The 25,878-nt window shown below is 35.2% G+C and overlaps 1 protein-coding gene across 3 annotated transcripts in view; it reads right to left on the reverse strand.

The window, feature by feature from the left end:
- Positions 1–25,878, reverse strand: part of ZNF654 (zinc finger protein 654) — a 108,456-nt gene that overhangs the window by 6,243 nt on the left and 76,335 nt on the right. The window contains exons 4-7 of one of the 3 annotated variants that reach the window (XM_055125122.1): positions 13,130–13,265; positions 10,323–10,525; positions 9,586–9,725; positions 3,905–4,004 (exon numbers count right to left, since the gene is read on the reverse strand). In XM_055125122.1, the coding sequence (XP_054981097.1) occupies positions 3,905–4,004; positions 9,586–9,725; positions 10,323–10,525; positions 13,130–13,265 (579 nt within the window). Of the gene's footprint in view, positions 1–3,862; positions 4,005–9,585; positions 9,726–10,322; positions 10,526–13,129; positions 13,266–25,878 lie in introns of all 3 variants that reach the window. The other 2 variants (XM_055125121.1, XM_055125123.1) reach the window with 2 other exon arrangements.

Raw genomic sequence — 25,878 nt, forward strand, 5'->3', positions numbered from 1 at the left:
CTTCCTAAACACTGAATGAAATATACAATGCTTCATAAACTTAGTTATTAAAACTGCTTAAAAGTCTAGGCCTGGGGCTGAAACAATAGCACAGTGGGTAGGGCGTTTACCTTGCACGCGGCCAACCCAGGTTCGATTCCCAGCATCCCATATCGTCCCCTGAGCACCGCCAGGAGTAATTCCTGGGTGCATAGCCAGGAATAATAACCCCTGTGCATCACCAGGTGCGACTACCCCCCAAAAGAAGTCTAAGCCTATGTTTATTATTTTAGATACCAACTTACATTCTATGGCACAAAATATCACCTATACATATTTAAATAGTTATAATTTTCAATGTTAAAAAAGTGAACTCAATTTGAGAAATAAAAACTATGTAATTTATCCAAGTAAGAGAAGTACGGTCCCACATAAGGAAGGTAAGTAGAATCTTTCCAAATCTAATAAAGTATCAGAATAATGAACCTACTAGAAGTTACATGAAAATTATTCAAGCTTTTAAACTTTTACTGATGAGTCAAAGATAACTGCACCAGCTTTAAGTTGGGAATTTGTTTAATTCCACCTATAATTTCTTTAGTGTTTAGTCATAACCTAAGTGCTTGTTTGACTAAAATGATATGAAATAATAATGCTTTCAAATTGGTATGTATATGCCTCATCCTATCCTCAGACTGCATATATTACGAATGACAGGAAGGAACACTACCTTGCCAGCCTCCTTTATATGCATAACTACTTACAGTTCCACTCACAGACCATACACATCATACTACTTTATCTGGCTAGTAAATTCCTAGCCAATTCATCTTTGAGAATCCATTTTCTATTTTTGGTTTTGGTGTGCTCAGGGCTTACTCCTGGCTCCAGGATCACTCCTAGCAGGGCCTGGGGTCACAGCTGGTGCCAAGGATTGAGCCCAAGTCAACCACATGCAAGGTAAATGCCTTACCCAACTGCACTGCCTGGCCCTTAATCCATTCTAGTTTGAAATTTTTTTTCTCCCCATCTATTCTGGCACCTACCATGGTGAACTTAAAAGTATCTATTCTTCCTACTAAAATTGTGTAGGAAGAATAGATACTTTTAAGTTCACCATATTATTTCCAAAACATTTGTATATATTATTTTATACAAAATAATACACCAAATTATTTCCAAAACATTTGTATATATTATTTTACAACTATTTGTATATGCTTCTAACTCCAACTCTGAATTCCTAAATCAAATGAATAAAATCTCACTTTTTATATCCTACCACGGTTAACACAAAAGTCAGCATATAGTGACCGTTGAATAAATGTTCACAAATATTCGCAGAATAAATGGGATCAGATGTATTCCACTTTTTACCTACAAACCCATCACTTTCAGTTTGAAATACTTTTCTGAATTCAAATTTCTTATTTCTGCTACAATTAGATATTAGATACAATCTCCATATAAAGCAATTTTAAATATACCGGTTCAAAATAATTCCTTCATTTTCTCTAAAGTTCTATGATATAATCCCTATCTTCAATCATGAAATTATAATAAGTATAGCATTTTTCAGAAATAACCAAGAAACAGGTTAAACTGTGTAATATTTATTGACTAAAGTTCCAACTTACAATGTGGCATTGGAGTTCATTAGGATCTCTAAGAACAATCCAGGTCTTACGTGGATAAGCTATCTCCAACTCGCTTTTCATGTCCTATACACTTCCCACATTTCCTTTCTACCCTATTAACAGGGTCAGAGCGCCTCATTTTATTAAGGCAATTATGCTTTGTAAAAAATAAAACTCTCCAAGTGTACTATTTTCATCTGTCATTCAAACCCACCTTCGTCTGAGAAGCCTTTCCTGGTATGCTATGTATAGAGTATGCTTCTAAACCAAAAGCATTTTCTGTGCTGCTTTCCACCGAGGCACAATTTTTTAGTATAGTGTAACCTATTAAGATCATGGGTAATATTTATTTTATTTTTAAACTTCTCTTCTTAATAGACTCCTAGATAGATGATATATGTGTAAAAATATGACATCTCCATGACTTTGTTTTGTTTTTAGGCAACACATGGCTGTGCTCAGGACTTACTCATAGCTCTGTAACTATCACTCCAGTCCAAGACATCTTCTTTATGATTAACTGAATTCTACCTAACTTCTGCAAATTGTCTTTAATTAAGTTTCTCAATTTTGGATGCAAATGTGTACATATTATACACACACATATACATTCACATATATATACAAACACATATGTGTGAATGAATACATGCATATATGTACACATATACTCACACATATATACTCGTATGTGTATATATACATATATAATACATCTCAATTTCTAAAGGCATTTCACAGGTGATTCTAATGCGCTTCAAATGTTGAGAGTATTCCAAAGCATATATTTTTCTTCCTCTTTTTATGGTAGGGAGAGAGGTTAAATTTTATGTCTTTTTTGGGGCTGTGGGGTGGGAGGTTTAGGCCACATCTGGTCACACTCAGGGTTACTTCTGGCTCTGCACTCTGCACCTAAGGATCACTCCTGGCAGGGCTGGGGGAACCACATGAGATGCCAGGAATTGAACCTGGGTCAGCTGTGTGCAAGGTAGTGCTCCAAACAGTATCTTAATAAAATTTCACTAGTTACATAAGCTTTTGATACAGTTACCAAAATAAATAGGAAAGAAAGTAATAAAATATATGACGTGTGGTTATATAAAATGCTGCAAAATTAAGGAAATATGCTCATTACATGGTCTTTAATGAATATGGTAAATGCACAAAATTTAAGAAAAATTTAAATATATAATGGATGCCTCCTTATATATTCAAAGGCAACCCAGTTAAATTGGTATCTAAAATGCAGAGTAGCCTTATTTTTCCTATCTTTGTATTCAAAGTTCTGTTAAGGGTGCTAGAGAGGCAGTATTGTGGGTTCCCTGTAGCCAAGCCAGGTGCAATCCCTGGAACCCTACATGGTCCCCAAGGCACCACCAGGCATGATTCCTGAGCAGTCAGGAGTAATCCCTGAACACAGTAGTCCAAAAACCAAAAAAATAGTGTAAGTTCTGTTAGTATTGCAGAGAAATATTTCAGTGATCTTTCAGGAACCACTTTCCTATCTATGTTAAGAATGACATGGAGAATTGAACTCACTTGAAAGTGGTCCATGAAAAAACTTTTTTTAGTGCTATTTTTTTGAGGGGAGGGCAGTGCGCATGGCTTACTCCTGGCTGTGCTCAGGGATGACTTTTGGCAGGGATTGGGGGATCGGATGTAGTGCCAGGGAATTAACCTTGGTCGGCCACATGCAAGACAAGCATCCTACCTGCTTTACTATTACTCTAGTCCCATTTTAGTGCCATTTTTAAAAATATGTAACGGAGTTTTTTTCCTTATTCAAATATACAACTTAAAATGTTTCTTTAAGTTTCAAAAAAGCCACTGTTCCTTTTCACCAAACACCAGACTTATGCTAGAAATTATTTCTCTATGACAGGAGCATATATAACCTATACATATGCAAAAAATATAAATAAGTTAAATTCTACAAACAAGATTTAGGATAGCGTCAAAAACATAAGACTTACTTAAGTATAAGAAAATTACTTAACTATTCATCTTCTATGAAACAACTATCCCCATATTAAATTTTAAAGTAACAGGGGGCTTCTTTACTGTCCTTTATTTCAGCTATTTTTAGCCTTTGTATTCTATGTTGAAAGTCTGAGACTAGAGATTAGGAAAGATGTAATATATGGAAAATGTGATCTTAAAATTTTTCACCAATTGTATAATATATAAGAGACTTGGGTTTCAGTAGACTATTATTTTAAATGGAGGGCTAAATACATTCTGTTTACCTCATCTTTAATGATTTTCATGAAAGGAAATATGACTCTCACGTTAGTTGCAGTTCTTAAAAGCTGGTAGCACTGATCTACAAAAACTTGTTTTGAAGGATTAGACTTAAGCTGAAGTTTACTCCATATGAAAATCAACTCCCTGTGAGATAAAAAAAAAAAAGAATTAAAAATACACATCACTTAAACAGACATTAGCTGTCTTTCTCGAATTCTATAGTAATTTGAACTTGACTATGATATAGAAAAAAGGTATAAATGCTTATTATGTTAATGCTCAACCTGCTTCTGCTACCTATTTTAGAACAGAAACTAGGAGGAAAAGAGATATCAGAAATTCTAATTTTACAGCGCTAACGCAAAAGTAATAATCACATCTGTAAGCCTAAGGCAACTCTAGACTTGGCCAAAACAAATTCAAATCCGGATATACCAATACTAATAAATCTAGACTTTTAAAAGAACTTTATTCTTTAATTAATCCCTTATTTTAAAGTTTAGAAATCAGTATTAAACACTTTATGCAAAGCAATGGTTTATATTTTTTAATCTACAGATAGTTAAAATTACTACAGGTTAAAAATCTTAAATATATTATAATACTGATTCTGAAATTTTATGTTTTAGATCATTCTTTTTTCTATTCATAAGTAACACTTTGCTGAAAGCAGATAAAGGCCCAACCATGATGGCCTCTCAGTATCTGTATTGCAAACCATAATGCCCAAAAGTAGAGTAAGAAGGAAAGTGCCATAGAGGTGTGTGTGGGGGGGGAGATACTGGGGACATTGGTGGTAGAGAATGGGCAATGGTGGAAGAATGGGGGTTTGATCATTGTATGACTGAAACTCAATCATGAAAGCTTTGTAACTATATCTCACAGTGAATCAATTAAAAAAAAATTTTTTTTTTCTTTAGAAGCTGTAACACTTTAAAACAGGCTCTATTAACCAGTTAAAATCTTTCTCAGGTTGATCTTTCTATAACATAGCCAAGGTTATTAGGAGGATCAGATGGAAATAGTAGTGTTTAAGGCAAAAGAATCATAAGATATACTTTATCACATTTTACCAAATTAAATTTTTTTTTTTTGGTTATTTGGGTCACATCCAGCGATGCTCAAGGGTTCCTCCTGGCTCTGAACTCAGGAATTACTCCTGGCAGTGCATGGGATGTCAGGGATTGAACCCGGGTTGGCTGCATGCAAAGCAAACACCTTCCTCGCTGTAGTATCACTCCGGCCCACTAAATTAAAATTTTATAAAACATGCCATAAAAGTTATATAAACACTCCAGTCTTACCTTCCAATAAAAATACTGAATGCTCTGAACAAACATAATGACATTGTAGTATCTATACTGCAAACCATAATGTACAAAAGGAGAGAAAAAGAAAAGGGGAAGGGCGGAGAGAGAAAGAGAGGAAGAGTTCCTGCCATACAGGCAGGCTGGGAGAGGGGGATATTGGGGGATGGTGGGAGGGACACAGGGGACAGCGGTGGTGGGAGGTGTGCAATGGTGGAGAGATTGGTGTTGGATTATTGTGTGATTGAAACCCAATCATAAATAGCTTTGCAATGGTTTAGCTCACAGATATTCAATAAAAATTTTTTAAAAAAAATAATTCAGAGATAAGTGAAAGCACCAAAGTGAACAGTCTGTTCTAATAAACTGTTAGTTTCCTATCTCCTTTCCTTGTCTTTACAGTGCCAAGTAATAAAATTTATTCAGTAAATTTTAGTTAATAATTTGGTTTAAAAAATTTTATTTGTAAGCTCCCACATGGGCATGATCCAGAGACACACAAACGAACCTCAGACCTGAACAACTTGCTGCAGAGATGGCCCTGGACTTTGCAATAGGCCATTTCCACTCGGCTACTCCAGACAGGGCAGGTGCTGTCCCTCCGTCTACCCTTTAGGAGCCCCAGCAGCCACCATTTTCTAGAAGTTAGCAACAAGCTCCAGGTATGAGTAGTGGTGGCGGAAGACACCAGACAGGGGAGGAGTGGGCCCTTCTCCTTCCCCCTGCCCCGATGGGACTCTGAGATGAGGCAATATCCGGCCACCGTCTACTTAAGCTCCCAAATGGCTATGATCCAGAGATTCACAAACGAACCTCGGACTGAGCAACTTGCTCCAGCGATCTCTTCAGACCCTAAGTATTAATTTTTTAGAATTCCTAGAGCGTACAGCCGCATGGTATTGTACTGTTATTGTATACATAACAAGCAATACAAAACATACTGTCTACTTGCATTGCCTTTTCAGCAGGTATGAGTGGTGGTAGGACTGGTCTTGAAATATTTAAGGTAACTAAAGTAGAGAAAGAGAATATTGTGCAAATTGTCCGCCACACAGACATGGACATGGGTGGCGGAGATACTGGGGATTCTGGTGGTGGAAAATGTGCACTCATGAATGAATGGGTATTTGATGACTGTATGATCTAAGCTCAAACATGATTCCGCTTCGTTACTGTACCTCACAGTGAATCAATAAAAAATATGTATATATTTTTAAATGACAGTCACTTTTTGAGAAGTTTCTTGAGGAAGTAAAGGGAAAATGTAGCAAATAATGATGTAAAAAATGACAGTGTATATTTACTGAGGGAGTATGGTATGAACAAAGGGATGGAAGACAGACCAAGTGACATATCTCTATAAAACTTAAAGACAAAATATGCAAAATATGATGGGTGGGAATTATGAGTACTGCAATTAGTAGTACTCAGATGAATGTACAATATGTAAGAAATTTATTCTTCCAGCTGTTCCAAACAATGATTCAATAATTTGAGATTTTTAGAAGTCATTCTTAAAGCAGGTTTGTTTTTCCTTTTTGAAATAATCTTCTTGTTATCTCTGATATAGAAACTTGAAAATAATGTATTCCCCAAATCCTAATCTGCTAGAAGTGGGCTACCAGTATAGATTTTTAGCTTTATAGCAACAAAACAAAATCTCAGGATATAGTTATGAAAAGTCCATTATGATTTAAAAAAGGACTATGATAGTTTGATTGAACAGCTCTTTTGAAGGAAAATTAACAAAATATCCAAACAAACTAGTAATGGTCTTTGCCAAGAGGAAGGCAGTATTTGATGAAGATTACATTTCCTTCAGAGGGTAGAAAACACGGATCAAATCTACGAGGGGCAACTCAAAACCGCTTCCTAACTAACATTCAATCAGAAGGAATCAAGTTGCATAGAGCAGCCTACACCTATAAGGTCTGTAGTCACCCAAACCATGAGTTGGGATTTTTTGTAGATAATGTTTAATTTCTGAGGCTTGGTGTCAAGCTATCTGGGTTTGAATTCTAGGTTTACTATTTACAAGCTGAATGGTCCAGGCATATTGTCTCCCTTACAGGAATGCTGGTATAAATGAGATAATGCATATGTAAAGCATAGATAATAGGAAGTTCTCAGCAATATTAGTAGCAACTATTCTTAGTGGTAACTATAAGAAAACTGGAAAGACAGTAACCCAGTCTAATGGCTTGAGATAGTGCCTAGAATATGGATTTAATTTTTATGATCGGACTGGAGCGATAGCACAGCAGGTAGGGTGTTTGTCTTGCACCCAGCCGACCCAGGTTCAATTCCTCTGTCCCTCTCAGAGAGCCTGGCAAGCTACCAAGAATATCCCGCCTGCATGGCTGAGCCTGGCAAGCTACACGTGGTGTATTCGATATGCCAAAAACAGTAACAACAAGTCTCACAATGGAGACGTTACTGGTGCCCGCTCAAGCAAATCAATGAGCAATGGGATGACAGTGATATAGTGAATTAAATTAAAAGCAAAAACACATAGCAAAAGTAGGTGTCTTCAACAATGGCGGTGAAACCATCAAAAAGCAACAATTAAAAAAATTAATCTAGGCACAGACCTTATATTCTTCACCAATTAATGACTCAAAAGCAAGCCTAAAATAAAAAAGCAAAACTAACTTAGAAGAAAACATTGAAGGTGATCCTGATGTGATGTCTTTTTAGATATACAAAACAAAGACATGATACGCTAACTGATAAGCTAACTTTATTAAAATTTAAACACTTAAAAATATTTAGAACACTTGCTCTGTGAATAACAGGATTGAAAAAATTGAGTAAGTCACTGTGGAAAAATATTTGTAAAAGTTACATTGATAAAGAACTGATAAATGTAGTATTGAACATATGATATAGAACTGATAACAAATAGACCCTCAATATACAGATGGAAATTAAGCAGATGAAAAGATGATTCAGATCCTGTGTTAACAGAAAAATTCAAATTAAAACAACAGTGAGGGCCAGAGCGATAGCACAGTGGGTAGGGCGTTTGCCTTGCATGCAGCCAACCTGGGTTCAATTCCCAGCAACACCATATGGTCCCCCGAGCATCGTCCGGAGTAATTCCTGAGTGCAAAGCCAGGAGTAACCCCTGAGCATCGCAGGGTATGACCCCCACAATAAAGGGGGGAAAAAAACAAAAACTAATGAAATCCCAGTGTATATTAGAATGGCTAAAATCCTTACCACCATCAAATTCTGGTGAAGACAGGAAACAACAAGAATTTTCATAGCGTTGGGAACGAAAAATAGTGCAGTGACTTTGGAGGGAAGTTTGGCAGTTTCTTACAAAATTAAATATATTCTTACTATAAAACCTACCAATCATGTTTGTTGGTATTTACCCAAAGGAACTGAGAACATATCCATACAAAACAAGTAATATTTATAACAGCATTATTCATAGCTTCCAAAACTTGGTAGCAACCAAAATATTCTTTGGCAGGTGAATGGATAAATTGTGGTATAATGAAATATTATACATTGCTAAAAGAAACTGAGCACTCAAGCTATGAAAAAAACTATTAAGCTATAGAGACACTTTAAATGCTTACTACAAAGTGAAAGAAGTCAATCTGAAAAGGCATGATTTCTACTATATTCTGAAAAAGCCAGAAAACTATGGAGAAAGTTTGAAAAAAGAAAAATCAGTGTTTCCAGGGGTGGGTTATCTATGTGCTACACAACCTTACAACTCCTGTAGATGGAAAGGTAGGCCACAGCTTTATCTAATGTTTTCTAGGGGAGTGATAATACTTTGGAGGCTATCAATGACAGATAAATGTCATTATGCATTTTTTTCTAACTTGAAAATTTTCTAACACAAGTTAAGCCCTAGGGTAAGCCAGAGGCTTATATGATTTATACATAAATGTAGACTCATCCTTGGTAACTGGGGAGACTATGCATGGTACAGAGAATATACTGGAAATGCCTGTACCTCCATCTCAATTTTGTTGTAAACCTAAAGCTGCTATTAAAAAATAGTCTTAGGCCAAAGGCAACAGAGCCATGAAATGATGGTGGAGGGAAGCAGATATTCCAGTGCTCTGGTAAGGATACAGTACTGCAACTTTGTATCATTAACAGTATTAAAAATCATGGTGATTAAAATAATTTTAAAATATGGTAAAGAAAAAAAAACAGCCCCAGAAAATTTAATATCCCGAATTTTTAAACACTGTTTCATTTAAACTTTTACACTGAGTGATTCTTTTCTTTTTAAATTTTTAGGTCTTACAACCTACTGTTGTAAGCACAATAAATGAAAGAAATGTGGTTTAATATTTTCACAAAGTTATACAAATTTAAAGCCTTGATTCTGGAAATTCTTCTTTTCCCCATCTTACTATTTAATCAATTTCCACATTAGGAACACTTACCAGATACAGTACATCTCCCCATTTTGGAGCTGTGGAATAAGAAAGGATTCACAGAGTTGCAAAGCTAACAAAGTCTTGCCTTCCTTTTCAGTGTTACAGATGATATCAATTCCACTCTTACAGTCAGTTTTCAATAAGTGCTATGAAAGGAAAAGAAAAACCAGTTCTTGTCATTAGAAATATCCAAAAAGCTAGTTGCAGTATATTTTAAAGAAGCATTATAAAGAAATTAGAGTTCTAGAAACCAAACAAATGTTTTCAGGGTTTCATAGTTTTATGATATAGCACCTACAAGTTTACAATGACTAATTTAAATCTATTTATTACCCACAACATGTAGGTAAATATTAAGTTACTACAGTAAATCCTCATTTAATTGTTATTTATAGTTTCTTGGAAACTGCAGCCTTAAGCAAAAGTGAAATCAGTCCTTTGAATAACTTCGTTCTGTTCACCATTTGACTTCTCAGTATTTTAAAGACAAAATCTTGACAATGCTTGCTTTTATTTAACCTCTTCTGAAGTACCACATAATTTTTATTAACTAATGTTTCATTAATTTCATAATTTGGTCATTTCAATCATTTGTATGTGATTCTAATTCAACATAAGCTTAGATAGAATAGTGCCAACAGAAACAGGTAGGTAATTTTACAACCTTTTTATATTACTACAAAAGGAACAGGCAACATTCTTTGGTGAAGACAGTAACAGGCAAACATAATCTCAAACAATACCTCCCGGAATAGCTGATTTTCCACAGGTGACATAAATAAACATGTGAAGAGTGCTTGATGGAAGTACAAGTCTTTACTGATTTCTGGATGATTTATACAAGATTTAATAAGAGCCATTGCTTCAGGTATGCGTTCACAAGCAATTAGGTATCTGGCACGCAGTTCAAAGAAGAGTGGATTTTCAGAACTTAAATACTTGTTCACTATATTCAAAAGGAAACAAACTCATTACTTTTAATAAAATATCCTCTCAAGATCTGAAAGTTTACAATTAGAGTATGGTGTCCAATTAGGTGAACATGCTATTTAGTTAAATAGCATCTCCTTAGTAGATTTTGTACAAAGAATAACATGTTTGAAAAAATTAAAATGACACCAAAATTGTACTCAAAAAATATCTGTTGATTTCTCCTCAGTATAAAAGGGAAAAAACTAAAAATTCAAAAGGGAAAATATAAACATTTTTTTCTTTTTTGATTCATTTGCTAATATGTCAAAACATACTTCAAATATCATGGTGCTAAAATTTCCTTCTAGTCTAAGATTACGTACTTTTCTGTCTAATATTTTGCAACTGTAAGGTGAAAATACTATATCTCATATCATTAAAACACATCAGATTATAGAAAAATGTAACTGAAATTAGTGACAAAGTATTACCAATAAGAAATATTTTAATACTTTTCAATAAACAAATTAAGCTGAAAGTAAGCTCATGCATCACTAAGGATAACTGCTAACACTTGCTTTACACAATTTAGAAATATATAAATACCTTAATCTGTACACACTTAATTAAACTTAACATTATGACAAGTATCATAATACTTATTTCACAAATCATAAAACTGAATCTGAGAGGTCAAATGACCTCTCTAGGAACAAAGAATTATTAAGCAGCAGTACTTAAACTGAAACCCATTATCTTATTATTTTTAATTCAAAGATTTCTTAATTACTGTAATTAAATATGCTTAATTGGTGGCTTCTAGAACACTCATGAGTTACATCTTATTTAGGTTTTACAATTTCCATTAAATCTTTTACAATATATGAAAAAAGGCACTGATTAACACAGAAAACGCAAAGATAAACTTCAGACTGAACTTACTCCTAAAGATCACCAAAGTAGAGACTAGTCACTCATGTTAATGACTTATTTACAGCAGCCATTTCCCAAAATGAAATATGCTGGCATAAGTATGAAACACACGCATACACACACACATATCCGTTGAGACCCTCAGCCAGCCCTCACATCAAACAACAACAGGTATGCTTTAGCTTCTACTGAGACAAGCCTAAGAGCTCAGCATAGTTTACTTCAGATTGTCACCTTTATCTTCCATGTATTTGACTGATAATACTTTCCCTTTAATAGTTCAACTCTTGGGGCCGGAAGAGAAAGTACAGAGGATAGGGCATTTGCCTTGCATTTGGTCAGCCTGGGTTCGATCCCCAGGATCTCATATCATCCCCTGACCACACCAGGAGTAAGTCCTGAGAGCAGAGCCAGGAGTAACCCCTGAGCACTGCCAGGTGTGACCCCAAAAGCCAAGACAAAAAAAAAAAAATTTCAACTCTTCCTCCTGGTTCCAATTTACTCGTTTTTGAGACTCCCACTCACATCAAGTGCCAGTTCTCTTTGTAATCTTGGGTGTGTAACACGATACCAATGTCACATATATTCCTTCCAGTGTTGCCTTACTTACCATCTCATCCCCATTACTTTACACTGCTTCTCAACCCCTTCTCTCACATTTGTCATAGTCTTCCACATTTCTATCAGGGTGAACTTGGTCTTAAATGCAAGAATCATAAAAACTTCTTCACTTAGCGATACTTACAACCCATACTTGATGCTTAATCTGAGACAAATGGAAAGATCCTAACTATTAAGCAAAATTTGTGGTTATGAAATATGTTTCTCACTGGACAAAGGTATGAATGGCTCTAGAACTGGGCCATCTATCATGCTCTGCCCAAACTTTTAAAATGTTTTCCACATTACTATGCTTTATTCATTATTGCCGAATTCACATTTAAATTTTTATAATTCAGAAGTTCTGGAGCTCAGAAATAACATGACATTTTTAAAAACTGACTAGATGTGATTGGCAGATCCTCCTGCCACAAAAAGAAGTTCTGATCCAAAAGGAATCACTATGAATCAAGGTTTGAGAGGAAATATCAAAGAAGAATGGAGATGGTAGGGGGAAATGCAGTAAAACTTAATTTGCATTAATGTATGAAGTTTGGTAAGTACTGCCCTAAAGTATTTAGAATTGAGACATATATTTATTCAATAAGCCACTCATTCATTTATGCATTCATCATGCAGTCATTCATTCATCAACTAACAGATATACTGAGCAACTACTTTGTACTAGGCAGTGGGCTAAGTCAACTATGCATTAGTGGTGACAAGAACTGTTAAAAATTCCAATTTTCAGAGTTTCCTACAGAAGACAGTTTCCATATACTTAATTAGGGCTTTTTGTTCTGGTGGGTGTTTTTAAGGGTATTCCTACTTAAATAGATTTTTAAAACTACAATTAAAGTAAAAAAGAAACCACTTATAACTATCTGGATAGTAATGCATTCTTACTTTCCATCACATTATACCTAGGTCTGGTGTCAAAAATCACTCTTGGGCCAGGTTAGTATAACAAAACATACTTCATGTGAAAAAACATTACTCTTATTCAGTATTATAAAATAAATATACTATTACTGCTCTAGTTGGAAAATAGTATCGTGTCTGCGTCTCACGAATGTTGGTTTTGATTTTAAATGTCCTGAAGTACCTATCTCCTGAGATGCTGGCTGGGCTTTAAGGACAGCTTGCAACACTGGATCTTCCCATGGGCCACCATCTCTAATGATTCGAGTCACCAGTTCCAGATTCACATTTCCATATCTGCGGAGGTGATTCTGGCATTCCTAGGAGAGAAAAATCATTTTGGCTTTGTGAATTTAAAGGGGTTAAAAATTAAACTTGATCATCATTGTCAATAAAATGACTGATGGTCAATGAGGCAACTATTAAATTATAAAAGAGAAGGGGTTACTAAAGTAACCTAAGAAAGGTCGCAAAACCCCATTAGTACACAAATAGGCTTTAATGCCAAAGGTTACACAATTTGCACTTAACTGGACTTAGGAAATCCCTTTATAACAGGGATGAAGTGTAACCCTAAGGGAAAAACTTAAATGACAGCATTTCTAGGAAAAGAACCAGGTTGCAAAAATGTAAAACTTAAGCATTAGGTTACATTTAAGTGAGGGCTCATAAATCTTAACAAAGGCAGGCAAAGCCTGACATTAGACAGAGGATACAGGTACCCCTATCCAATGCAGACTTTAGTCTGGCAGGCAGACACAGGTCCCTTGCCCAGATCCCAAATGAAAAATCTTAGCTGTGGTAGATGGAAAATGGAAATTATATTTCACACTGTTTTGTGTAAGTAAATTTGGACTTCTACAATGAAGAAATAAGATACTTAAGAAATGTGTCTAACTTACAAATATGAAAACTTGGAAGTAGATTCAGAATATAGATATAACAGTAAATTGGGCATTAACTTATAATTTATGCATTTTCTGAGACATTTTTAAAAAGATTCCAAATGTTTTATGAAATTTGACTACCTTAGACCTGGGACTATAATACAAAATATGTAATAAGTTCAATTTATAAATGCTTAATATTTAAGAGAACTTGTCTCACGGAATTTATGTATTTGGTTTATTAAACTTAGATTTACAAGGTTTGATCATCTACTTAAGCTTTTTATTTTCAAGATATACTGTTAGTTGTTTTTTGATATATTTCAGAAAATTTAATTTGGTTAATAAACTAATTGAAATCCTAGGAAAGTATGAATAGATTCTTAACAATGAATAAAATAGATTCTTAACAATTAAGAAAAAAGTGGATATCGAAATTCACAATGTTAAAAAATTTTAGTATTAATTTCACACCAATTATAATAAAACTATCAGAATTTTTTTGTGTACCAAAAATCTCTCAGACATTAAAATGTAATAATAGTTATAAAGTAAAACTTGGGTATTAAACAATACATCTATTAGCAGACTACATATTCAATCTGGCAATAGACTCTGCTTTTGTTAAATTGTCATCTTTCATTATTTGAACATTTCAAAGAAATTTCTATATGCCACTTTTTCATTTCATTTTGTATAAAATATACAAAAGAAGAGGCAATAGAAATTAGGTATATCAAGATTCAGTCAAAGAAGTCATAGGACCATTAAATCAAAACATAGTAATTATCTTCTAGTTACTGAGGACATCCCAAATTAAAATGAGCAAATAAGCAAAAATAAAACAAAAAGCTTTATACACAATGGGCAAAGTTACTTAACCTCTCTGTGTTCTTCCAGTTAGTGACCAAAATAAAAACTACAAATACCTACTCCATAGAATTGCTGTAAGAATTAAGTAACACAATATTGAAAAGCACTTGAGATAGTGGTGACTGGCATAACAAAAAATATTTGAGACTGTTATCAATAAATTGGCACACTAAGTATCTGGCACTTAATAAGTTATCAGTTATTTCCAACAGCCTTTAATATTTTGAATAAATATTTTAACACATCCATTTGCCTTAGCATAAAGTTAATTTCTGCATTTTCATTTGTTGTTGCTCTGGGGTTGTTCTGGGGTCACATCGGCTGTGCTGGCTCTGTGCTCCTGGCTCTGTGCTCAGGAATCAGTGCGGGGCTGCTCATGAGACCATTAAGTGGTGCCAGGAACAGAACCCAGGTTGGCTGCATGCCAAGTACCTTACTGCTTTACTTTCTTACTGGCCCAATTTCTGCATTTTCATGTGCCAACATGTAAGAACATTCATATACAATAAACTGCAAGGGGGATGAAGAGATAAGTCAGGGGAGTGGGGCACATGCTTTGCATGCAGGAGGCCCAGGTTTTATCCCTGGCACCAATGGTGAGGGTTGGGGGTGGAAAGCCTGCACAAAGTTAGTAGCGCCCGCAAACCAAAAAGCTACATAGACTACAAGAGAAAATTACCCATCAGCTGTGGCTTTAATTTTTTATCACACAGAACCACGGTAACAATCTGTGGCAGTGGCTTCATGGTTAAAAGTAATCATCAATTTAAAAATTGAAGATAAATAAGGGCCCAAATTACATTAGGTATACATACTGCTTCCCCTAAAATAAACTATGTAAACTGGCTTTTGTTCCAACTAAGTAACCCAGAAGCTAGCTCCTGAATGGCTACTTTGCTCTTAACCCTTGGACAACCCATCTTCATGGTTTAGCATTAATTATGTAGGTGGCCAGCAATCATATCCATTAGTACCATGGGATCTAAACCTGAATTTGGTTTTGCCATAAGCAAGATGTATACCTGACCAAAAACAAGAAATGGGGCTGCAGATAGAGAACATGCGTTAAAGTACTTACTTGCCTTGCATCTTTGCTGCTCCTGATGTGAATTCTAGCATCACATATGGCTACTGACAAGAGTCAGAAATATCTCCTGAGCACTATTGGGTCTGGCCTACCCCATCAAAAATAAGAAACAAGAAGTAATAGAAGCGCTTATAAAAAAAAAAAAAAAAAACAGATTTCTAGGCCCTAATTTTAACCAAATCAATCAGAATCTGTATGGAAAAGCCCCAATAATTTGTGTACTTAACAATCCCTACCTGACTGTCAACTCTGGCATAATTTTTTTTAACTGCACCTCCTCCATTTCTGGTGCATTTTCCTAAAATGTTATCTTATAAATTATATTCCTTAACTCCTAACAATACTATTAAAATTACAACCTATCCTTAATATGTATTTGATATTTAAAAACCCTATTTTCTTCAATTATAACTATTAAGAATCTATTCCCTTAAGTCCATTTATGAAAATAAAAATTCTAAGAGAGAGATGTGAGTGTGTACTTCTTGAGTCATGTACATCATACTCTGAAGACCATTCCTATAAGAAACTTCTTTGGATAGAAACCAGGAATCTTTATCTACATTGGTCCTAATTTTAAAAATAAACAAAAGAACTTGTGTGTGGAGAAAAAAAGGTCCTAATTAAAAATTTTCTGAAACAAAAAAAGACGTGCACAACTTAGATTGCAGGTCTAAGACTTATCTTTCCTAGAGTATATTCACATTCTTTTTAGAATGTTTATTTAAAAGTGCATAAAAGTTATGAATGTAATTCTGGTAAGTCATACATTATCATTATAACAACTGCACATAGCTAAAATACAACTCCCTTAAAACCTCCATTCAATGTTGTTGCTTTGCCAAAAGTAGACAATAAACACAACTTTCCTCTTCAGTCTTTTGGGCTCTATTGTGGAGTGGGTTGAATATTTTCTTACAGGTTTTCTTCCTAAACTCACCACCATTTTGGTGATTTAGCTGGTAGTCTGATCATTCTATATAATTGAAATGTACCCACTGGCAGATGGAATAAAACCCTTAATGCCATCTTCACATTTACTCATTCTCCTATTGCACCTTCAAAAATTCCTTTTATTAGCCTGGTCTCTTCCATATCTCCCAAACCAATCTTAATTTCTTGGTCATGCCCTTTCTCATTTCACTCTCTGCTTCTACAACAGCCTGTGAAACTATAAATCTATTTTAATCATTTTATATTTTTCAGTTCAATTTTTCCTTGTGTAGCCTCCACTAATTACTCTAATTCATAATACATTTATCCTACAGTACTGCAAGTCTATACCAATTCACTCTTTTGGTGCTTATGAGGAAGGCCTTGCATTATTGATTAAATACTGCTATTTTCCTTCATACACAGCGAAAAGCTTCTTGAGACAAAATCGGGAAGTTAAATTCTCAGGAAGGGGTAACTTTTTTTCATCAAAATAGGGTTTTATAAAAATACCAAGTAGAAGAGGTTCAGAGAAATAGTCCAGCAGGTAAGGCACTTAACTTGCCTTGTACGCAGACTCCCCAGGTTTAATTCCCAGCATTCCCTATGGTCCCCTGAGCATAGCCAGGAGTGATTTCTGAGTAGTGAACCAGATGTAACCTGGTTATTGCCAGGTGTGGCCCAAAACACAAACACAAAAACAAAAAAGCACTCTGTAATGTTTTATCTTGAATTAAAATAAAAATTTTGAGTATTAATGTCAAATTCATTAATAAGTTATAGTGTCAAATTCATTAATAAATTACTGCAGCATATCAAAGCAAAAAAATATACGGTTTTTAATGTACTTATATATTTGCCGGGGGGGTGGGGGGGATACAGAGACAGAGTACAGGGGTTATAGGTCCTGGTTCTAATTTCTGGCTCCACATGTGGTCCTGGTCGCCCTTGTACCACCTGGTGATAACCCTGAGCCAAGAATAGCCCCTGAGCACCACCAGGTGTGACCCAGCGCTCCCCTCTCCCCAAATATTAAGAGAGGGAGAGAGGAGAGAGAGGAGGGGAAGGAAAGGAGAATGAAAGGAGGGAAGGGGAGAGGAGAGGTGAGAAAGGAGGAGGGGGCAGGAGGTAAAGGGGAAGAGGAGAGGGGAACACAGGAGAGGGGAGGAGAGGGGTTGGAAGGAGAGGAGAGGGTAGAGGGAGACAGTGCCTATGGAATATTTACCTGATTTTCTAAAAAGGACAAACATTCTGAGTTTGGTCATATAGAATAAAGGAGACAGTATAATCATGGCGGGCAGAGGGGACGGTTACTATTCTCAAAATGAAAGTACTTACAGAGGAAAATATAGACACTTTTGGTTTGGTTCATTGGTTTTGGAGCTACTACCCAGTAATGCTCAGGGGCTATCTCTTTTTCAGTGTTCAGGGTCACCCATGGCAGTGCTTGGGAGACGTTGTGCCAATGACTGAACCTGGGCCTTCCATCATGCACTCCAGTCCTCTGAGCTTCTTCCCAGTCTGAGAGAAAACCTTCTGAAGAACTAACAGTTTGGAAAGTATTTGTGTCATCATATGAATATGGTTGTCCTAAATCTCTGTTACCTAGTAACTGTGCCTATATCTTTCATCTGGAACATTTTAAAGACTTTGCAAACATTTAAGAACAAGAAAACAAGCCAACAGAAGTTTAGTAGTCAAATTTCAAAACTATAAAATCAGTACTAAGTTTTAAAACTGAGTCATAATTTCAAAAAAAAGTGACATATCAAAAGTATCTTTTCAACCTATGCTATTTATTAAAACCATAAACTAAATGGTTGTGGCATATTTTCACAATAGAATGCTATACAGTGTGAGCCGAGAAGTAGTACAATGGGGAGAGTGTTTGCCCTGCATGCTGCCAAGCCATATTCGATCCCCAACATCCCATATGGTCCCCTGAGCACCATCAGGGAATAATTCCTAAACACAGAGCCAGAACTAAACTCTGGGCTTCACCAATGAGCTATGCAGTGTAAGAAAGATGAAATCATGCAGTTTGCTGCAACATGGATGAAAATGGAGGGTATTAAGTTAAGGAAAATAAGTGTAAGTACAACTAAAACATTTTACTTACAGTCTTTTTAAAGGTCTTTTTTTTTTTTTTTTTTTTTTTTTGCTTTTTGGGTCACACCCGGCCATGCAGAGTTTTTACTCCTAGCTCTGCACTCAGGAATTACTCCTGGCGGTGCTCGGGGACTATATGTGGGACTATATCTGGGATTTGAACCCGGGTCGGCCGCATGCAAGGCAAACGCCCTACCTGCTGTACTATCGCCCCAGCCCCGGTCTTTGTGTTTTTTATTAAAGTATCAGTACTTGTACATAAATAATAAATATACATATACTAAGGATACATATTCAAACCTTTTTTCAGAAACTGCATAGGTGTGATAATAGAAGTCAGGAGATTACAAGATATTGTTTTAATTTTATTTATGTGTTTGGAATTAAATATAGAACTCATTTTATTCTATTGATCCTAATATCCTGTTTTCTTTTTGTTGTTGCTGTTTTGGGCTATACCTAGTAATGCTCAGGAGTCACTCCTGGCTCGACACGACACACAGTATTCACTCCTGGCAGTGCACAGGGTAACACACGGTATACTGGGGATCAAACCTAGGTCGGCTGCGTGCAAGGTAAGCTTCCTACTCACTGTGCTATTTCTCTTCAGCCCCTCACAGTTTTCTTTAATATCTTCCAGTTGGCTTCTTTCTTGTCAATTTATATTGCTATAGTCTTAGCTGCTATCACTCAGATAACCAAACAAGCTTCTTGTTCCCCTCCACAAAAGAAGGAAGTTTTCAGCAGGTTTTAAAATGTTATATACCATGAGGCATCTATATATAATAGAATAAGTAAAACATTTCTTTAAACCTGCTCTGACATATAAATATTGTAAGCATGTTTACATCATTTCATGTAACATATTAGAGACTACTAGAAAGAATCCTAAATTGAGAATTAAGACTTACAGGCTCTTGTTCTACTTGAATAAACTTGAATTCCTCTAAAGCTTAGGTGTGGTTTTTTTTTTTTATTTGTAAAATAAGGAAATCAGGTTAAACAATTTCTGTAGTTAATCTCAGTCTAAAAGTAATAAAAATATATTAATATACTGTACATACTTGACTTTTATAATGACTACAATTAGGGTCAGAGAGGTTGTGCAGGGGTTTAAGGCACATGCTTGGCATGCAACTGATCCCATCAATCCCCACTTGGTCTCCATGAGCATTGAGGGGTGTAGCCCTAGTGGCCCTCCAGGCCCCACTTGGGTTGGGGGTATAGTCCCAAGGACTGCACGACCCTTTGAATCCCTGGACTCAGCAGTGAATCACTGGTCAGTCAGATAATAACTGGGAAAGGCCCCTGGGTATCCTGAGCACTGCTTGTGACAACCCTTCCCACAGGCCCACCCTGTCAAAACAACAACACCTACAATCATACCCTGAATGAAATATTAAAGATACCTTTCGTTGACTTTTTAAAAAATGAATATTTAAATATAAGCAGTTGTTTTGTTTAATACAACTAATTGCATATTTATACATTTTAAGCAACAAATTAGAATGTCATTTGAGTTTTGCCTAAAAGGAGATTAATCACCACTACTGTAATACCATCAAAATAAACCATGATATAATTTCAAAACAAACTGGTGAATGTCATGCTAACTAATGTAGACACAACCTACCATAAACATTTTTTAAAAAATAATGAAATATGGCCAATCGAGAATTGCTACTGTTACTATTTTACCCTGAAAGGCAGCAGAAATAAGGTGAGAGCAAGATTTACCTGAGCACAGGCTCCCACACACAAATAAATAAATTTAAAATTTCATCAAGCAGAATAAACATTATAATCAAAGGAAAGAAAAGGTGATGGCAATGGCTATACTACAAAATGGGCAAATCTGTTTGATCTCAAGTATTTTTGAGTGGAAGAATAAAAAATTCTCTCTGGCTCTCAGTTCCATCAAGTTATTATTTTTTATGTGATAGACCTAAGACCCTCACTAGTAATACTTATAGCTAAATTTTCTATAATCTCATAATTTTCTGATAAAAGGCAACCTATTTCAAGCAATATGTTGATAAAATTCTAGTTAGTATATATGTGTACAATCGACAAAATCAGTTTTCATAGAATTATGAATGCCTCAATAATCCTGATGTGCTCTTAAAGCTGGTTTTAAAGTGTTAATTCTGTCACTGATATTGAAAACAGTTAATGCTTGTTCCTGAAAATAAAATATTGCATCTGCCTACAATGTAAGATTTCTGTTGTGGCTGAGTGTGATTTATCATCAAAGCATAGTGTTTACTACTGTCTCTTAAGAAGACTGCTATGTCATGTCAGGAATTAATAGCCTTTCAGATAAATACAATTTTTTGACCTCACATTGCAATCGTTTGGAGGCCTGCTTCTGGTTTCTCCCTAGATCGTAACACTCAAAATTTATTTATTATGTATTTTATGCTTAAAATAACTCTGGTTCTTGTACCTCTTCAAAGTAAACGACTCTGACAGCTAAAGCAATAAGGCGTTTCAGTCTCCAAAATAAGATTATTTTTAAAAAATTCACTGAGAAAATGTAGATCTCCCTGAGGTGGTGATATATGTGTATATATATATATATATATATATATAAAATCTATCTGGTGAGATATATATATATATGAATTATCTATCAGGAGCAACAATTTCAAAAAGATAAGTGCCACTGGAAAAATATCAAAACTTCACCTAATACGACACAGATACAAGATTTATCAAAGTAACACAATCTTCATAAAATGATTTCAGTCTTAAATTTCAACACTTAGTTCATTTTCAGCATTAAAATGAGACACACTTAAGTATATTTATTTTACAGTGAAATCTCTCCATATACCATCCTTATAACCGAGCACACTTCAATCTATTGTTTTCTGCACATTGTCAAAGCAAAATACATAAGTATTTGATGATTCCATCCCAATTCACAGTGATAATTCAATGGACTATCAGATTTTTCCAACAATGTGCCAGTTTCAGACAATATGCCTCATTGTTTCTTGTTTTTCAGAGTTTATAAAGGATGAAAGGATGAAACATCTCTAACCGTGACTTAAAAAAAAAAAAAGAAAGAAATGGCTAGACATGGATAGAAATGACTTGTGTTACATCTGTGCTGGCAAATATATTCTGAGCAACAAAGATGAAAGAAGCCTCTGCCCATCATAGTTAATAGCATAGTTGTAAAGATTATTTAAACATGGACGGAGCATAGTTAATGCTATAATATCACTGAAAAAAAACCTAAGACAGAATATTCAGTTAAAGCAGAGTTGATCAGAAACAGAAGAGAACTTCTGTTAGAGCAGACAATATGGGAACAGTTTTGAAAGTGCTCCTCACAACCTTGTCTTGCTATTAAGCTGTTACGGTCATGTTTAAAAGTCTAATCAGCACTATAAAGGTGATTTTGAATACCAAGACTTGATTTGCGAAATTAAGTCTTGGGCAACTGACTCCAAACAGTCCATGGTACAGGCTTTGAGAAGGTCCCCATGTAAAGTCGATTGTTCTGAACATTGTTAGCTAAGAATAATAAAATTTTTGGAGCTTTGAAGATTTATGGTTACAACTGAGTCGCTGGTTTATGATGTCTATTTCTTGTCAGGAGGGAGAGGGAGTCATGGGCTGCAGAGTTCTAAGCCTGCCTCAAAAAGATGGACTAACAAATTACTAAACTCCTCCACATGACTGGTTCTTTTACTTCTGATTACTCTCCCAAAGTGCTATAGTAGTAAGATAACCATGGATTTCCTGTTTAGTAAATTATGTCCACTGTCTCTGTGTACCTCCTTCCTCTACTCACCCACATTAAGAAATATAGTGGAATCCCACAAAGAAAGTTAACTAAGGGGCTATTTCCAGTCACAAAAAGATCTTTGTGACTTATTCTTTGACTCCAAGGAATTGGAGAAAGGTTTTGTCTGAGGTCAGACTAGGATCATTAAAACTTGCAGTAGCAAAGGAAGACCTCTATATTGTTATTTTACTGACAATAGGGTGGTTCTATATGGTTCTATATTTTCTATATTATAGTTAAAAAAAAAGTGGGGGAGAGAGAGAGGCTCTATGTACCTGTTTTCCTCTCAATAAAATACATGTTCTTAGTTTTAAAAAATATCCATGCATCTAACATCAGTGAATATTCCAAAAGTGTTTAAAACTTTCTCTAGTATGAAATTTATCTTCATCCTCTATCTTGCTCTTCCTACTATAATCACTGTTCATTTAGTGAATACCACCACTGTATGTTGCCCCAAATATACTTGATTCTTCATCTTTTTATCTCATATTACCCAACCAATAATATCATCTGAGATTTTATTTTATTGTATATGTTTTTATTTACAATTGTATTTTCTTTATCCATAATCATTTTCATAGCAATTTAATTCACATAACAGGTATGAACATCAGTCTACTTATTTACATATGTCCTTAGGTCAGTCCAACTTCTTTAACTTTTTAACTATTTGTAAAATTATTTTGACCATTTCTAAATCAGGTAACCTATTTCACTGCTTTCCAGAAAGTCATGTAGTTGTTATATTTTTCAAGTATTTGGGTTATTTCTATTGTCCTCTCTCACTAACTATATAACTTAACCACATATTACAAATAATATTTTTCTCCTTGAAAAACTGCATAGGTGTTATTTATTTTGCTCTTAGTTACAATGGAGAAATTTACTGCTGGTCTGATTTTTTCTTTATGGGATATCTTTTTTTTTCCTATGTAAGTTCTGTATTTGTAAAACCGTTTCCTTTATCCCCCAAAATTAAAAACTATAATTAAAGACTATATGTAAAAGACTATAATTTTCTAAGTGGGATTCATACTGACTACAAGTCAGAATGATTTGAAAAGTATTTAAAATTATTTTTTCAAGGGCAGAGATAGCACAGAACTCACTTGCCTTGTATGCTCAATCCCCAACACTGCACAGGTTCCCTGAGCACCGCCAGAAGTGATCCCTGTTCATCCCGCCCCCAACCAAAAACCTATCAATTATTTCTTCCACTGACTTGATCACTAGCTAATCAAAATGTTGACTGCCTTCATTATGCTTTCAATTTAATAGTTTCATCTCCATACAATATATCATGTATTTTGGGGATACTGTACCTTCATTATAATCTTCTGATTTTATGGAAAGTATCTTAAACTCAACCACAACAATATAATTGATCCTTTTTTGAAAACCACTTATCATGTAACCATTGGTAAGGTATTTATTCTCTTAAACTTCAAACCCAAAGAAGGAAAAAGTTTTGTTTGTTAGATTAATGACCTATGCAGCGATAGAGGGAAAAACCTCTTTATAGGTGAAGAAACCAAACCTCATTATAGAACTTTCTTGCTTCTAGATATTCAAGGGTAGGCTACCTTTAGTTTGATTCAAATTTAGTTCTCTCTCAAAAAAAAAAAAAAAAAAACACTAATACTGAGTCATACATCTCATTTAAAATGTAGCTATAACAGTTACTTCAGAATTTCTGTTCTGTGTATTCTGTCTGTCACACCTGGTATACGTCATAAAACTGGACACAAAACAAATTTGCGACCATCTGCTCTTTCCTCTAGATAGCACTGGAAGCTTTTTCTTTATAATTCTCTCTTCCTCTTCTTTTTCCTCTTCCTCACTTTCCTCCTTTCTCCTTACCCTCACCCCCATCCCTCCCTACCCCTCTTCACAGACACACAGACACACACACAGACACATACACATTCCTCTTTCCCTATTTAGTCATAGTGTTACTAAAGTAATATATGATATGTTGCTGCTTGACACAGGCAATTTTTTCTAGCTTCCAGCATTCATAAAGTAAACTTTCCTCCTTTTATATTGCTTTTGTTACTCCACTGTCAATCTAAAGTAATCAATGGATTTTGAAGACTCAATGCATGAACTCGATCAAATCTTATGGAAAGCTTATCAATGAACAGAATAAAAATAATGACATACATGTATCATGTAAGAAATTTTCCACCATTTTGTGTGTGTGGGGGGAAAACTACTGTAAGTCGAATGATTAAAACACCAGTAAATAAAATATCTGGTACTAACAGTAACCTTTCTTTCTTGGATAAGACAAAGAAAAATTAACAGTAAATGGATAAAAAAAGACTTAGAGTTTTCTATTTGAATCACTCAGATTTTGGAAGATTTGATATCTGTGGAAGATATTAGAGCTAGCTTTTGCTATGACTACAAACAGAAATTCAAGTATTATGACTTTAGACCTCTCATCCTTCACCAGACAAATAAGGTTTGCAGTAAGAACAATAAGTGATAAAATCATCTGGCAAGAATGATGCCAACCTGTTGACCCTATGCAACAAGTAGAATTATCATACCCATTTTACCAATTAGGAATTTGAAGAAAAATAATGAACCTCACTCAAGATCACAGAAGCAGGTAGCAAAGCAATAATCACAGTTGGAATATGGGAGAAATTCTGAGGAAATAATCAACTAGCAAGATTGTGGGCCTTCTTACTCAATGTGCAAACATCATAGACATCACCTACAACTGTCAGAAATGCAAGCTCTCAGACCGTAACACAGGAACTACAAAATGATAATGTATTTTAGCAAGATCACCAGGAAATCTTTATGTACTTTAAAGTATTAGCACTGCAGAGGTCCATCTTATGACAGAACTAAAAGAATACAACGTTATGAATCTACCTGAAAGGTGCACAAAAATGAAACACTCAAAGAAACATGTTTGCAGCAGTAGAAAATTCAGTGGGGTAGGGAGTCTTTTAAAACAACACTCGGGGGACTGGAGGGATAGTACAGTGGATACGGCATTGTCTTGCATGCAGCTGACCCAGGTTCGATCCCCAGCATCCCCAAGTCCCCCAAGTACCACCAGGAGGTAATTCCTGAGCACAGAGCCAAAAGTAACCCCTGAGCATCACTGGTTGTGATTTAAAAAGGGAAAAAAAAAAAAGAGAGAACGCTGAGATTGTCATTGAATTATCAGTATGTCAGTCCATAGCCTGGAGAATCACATTTAGCAAATGCAAGCTGGAGGC

This window comes from Sorex araneus, chromosome 2, assembly GCF_027595985.1.
Source record: "Sorex araneus isolate mSorAra2 chromosome 2, mSorAra2.pri, whole genome shotgun sequence".
NCBI lineage: Eukaryota > Metazoa > Chordata > Mammalia > Eulipotyphla > Soricidae > Sorex > Sorex araneus.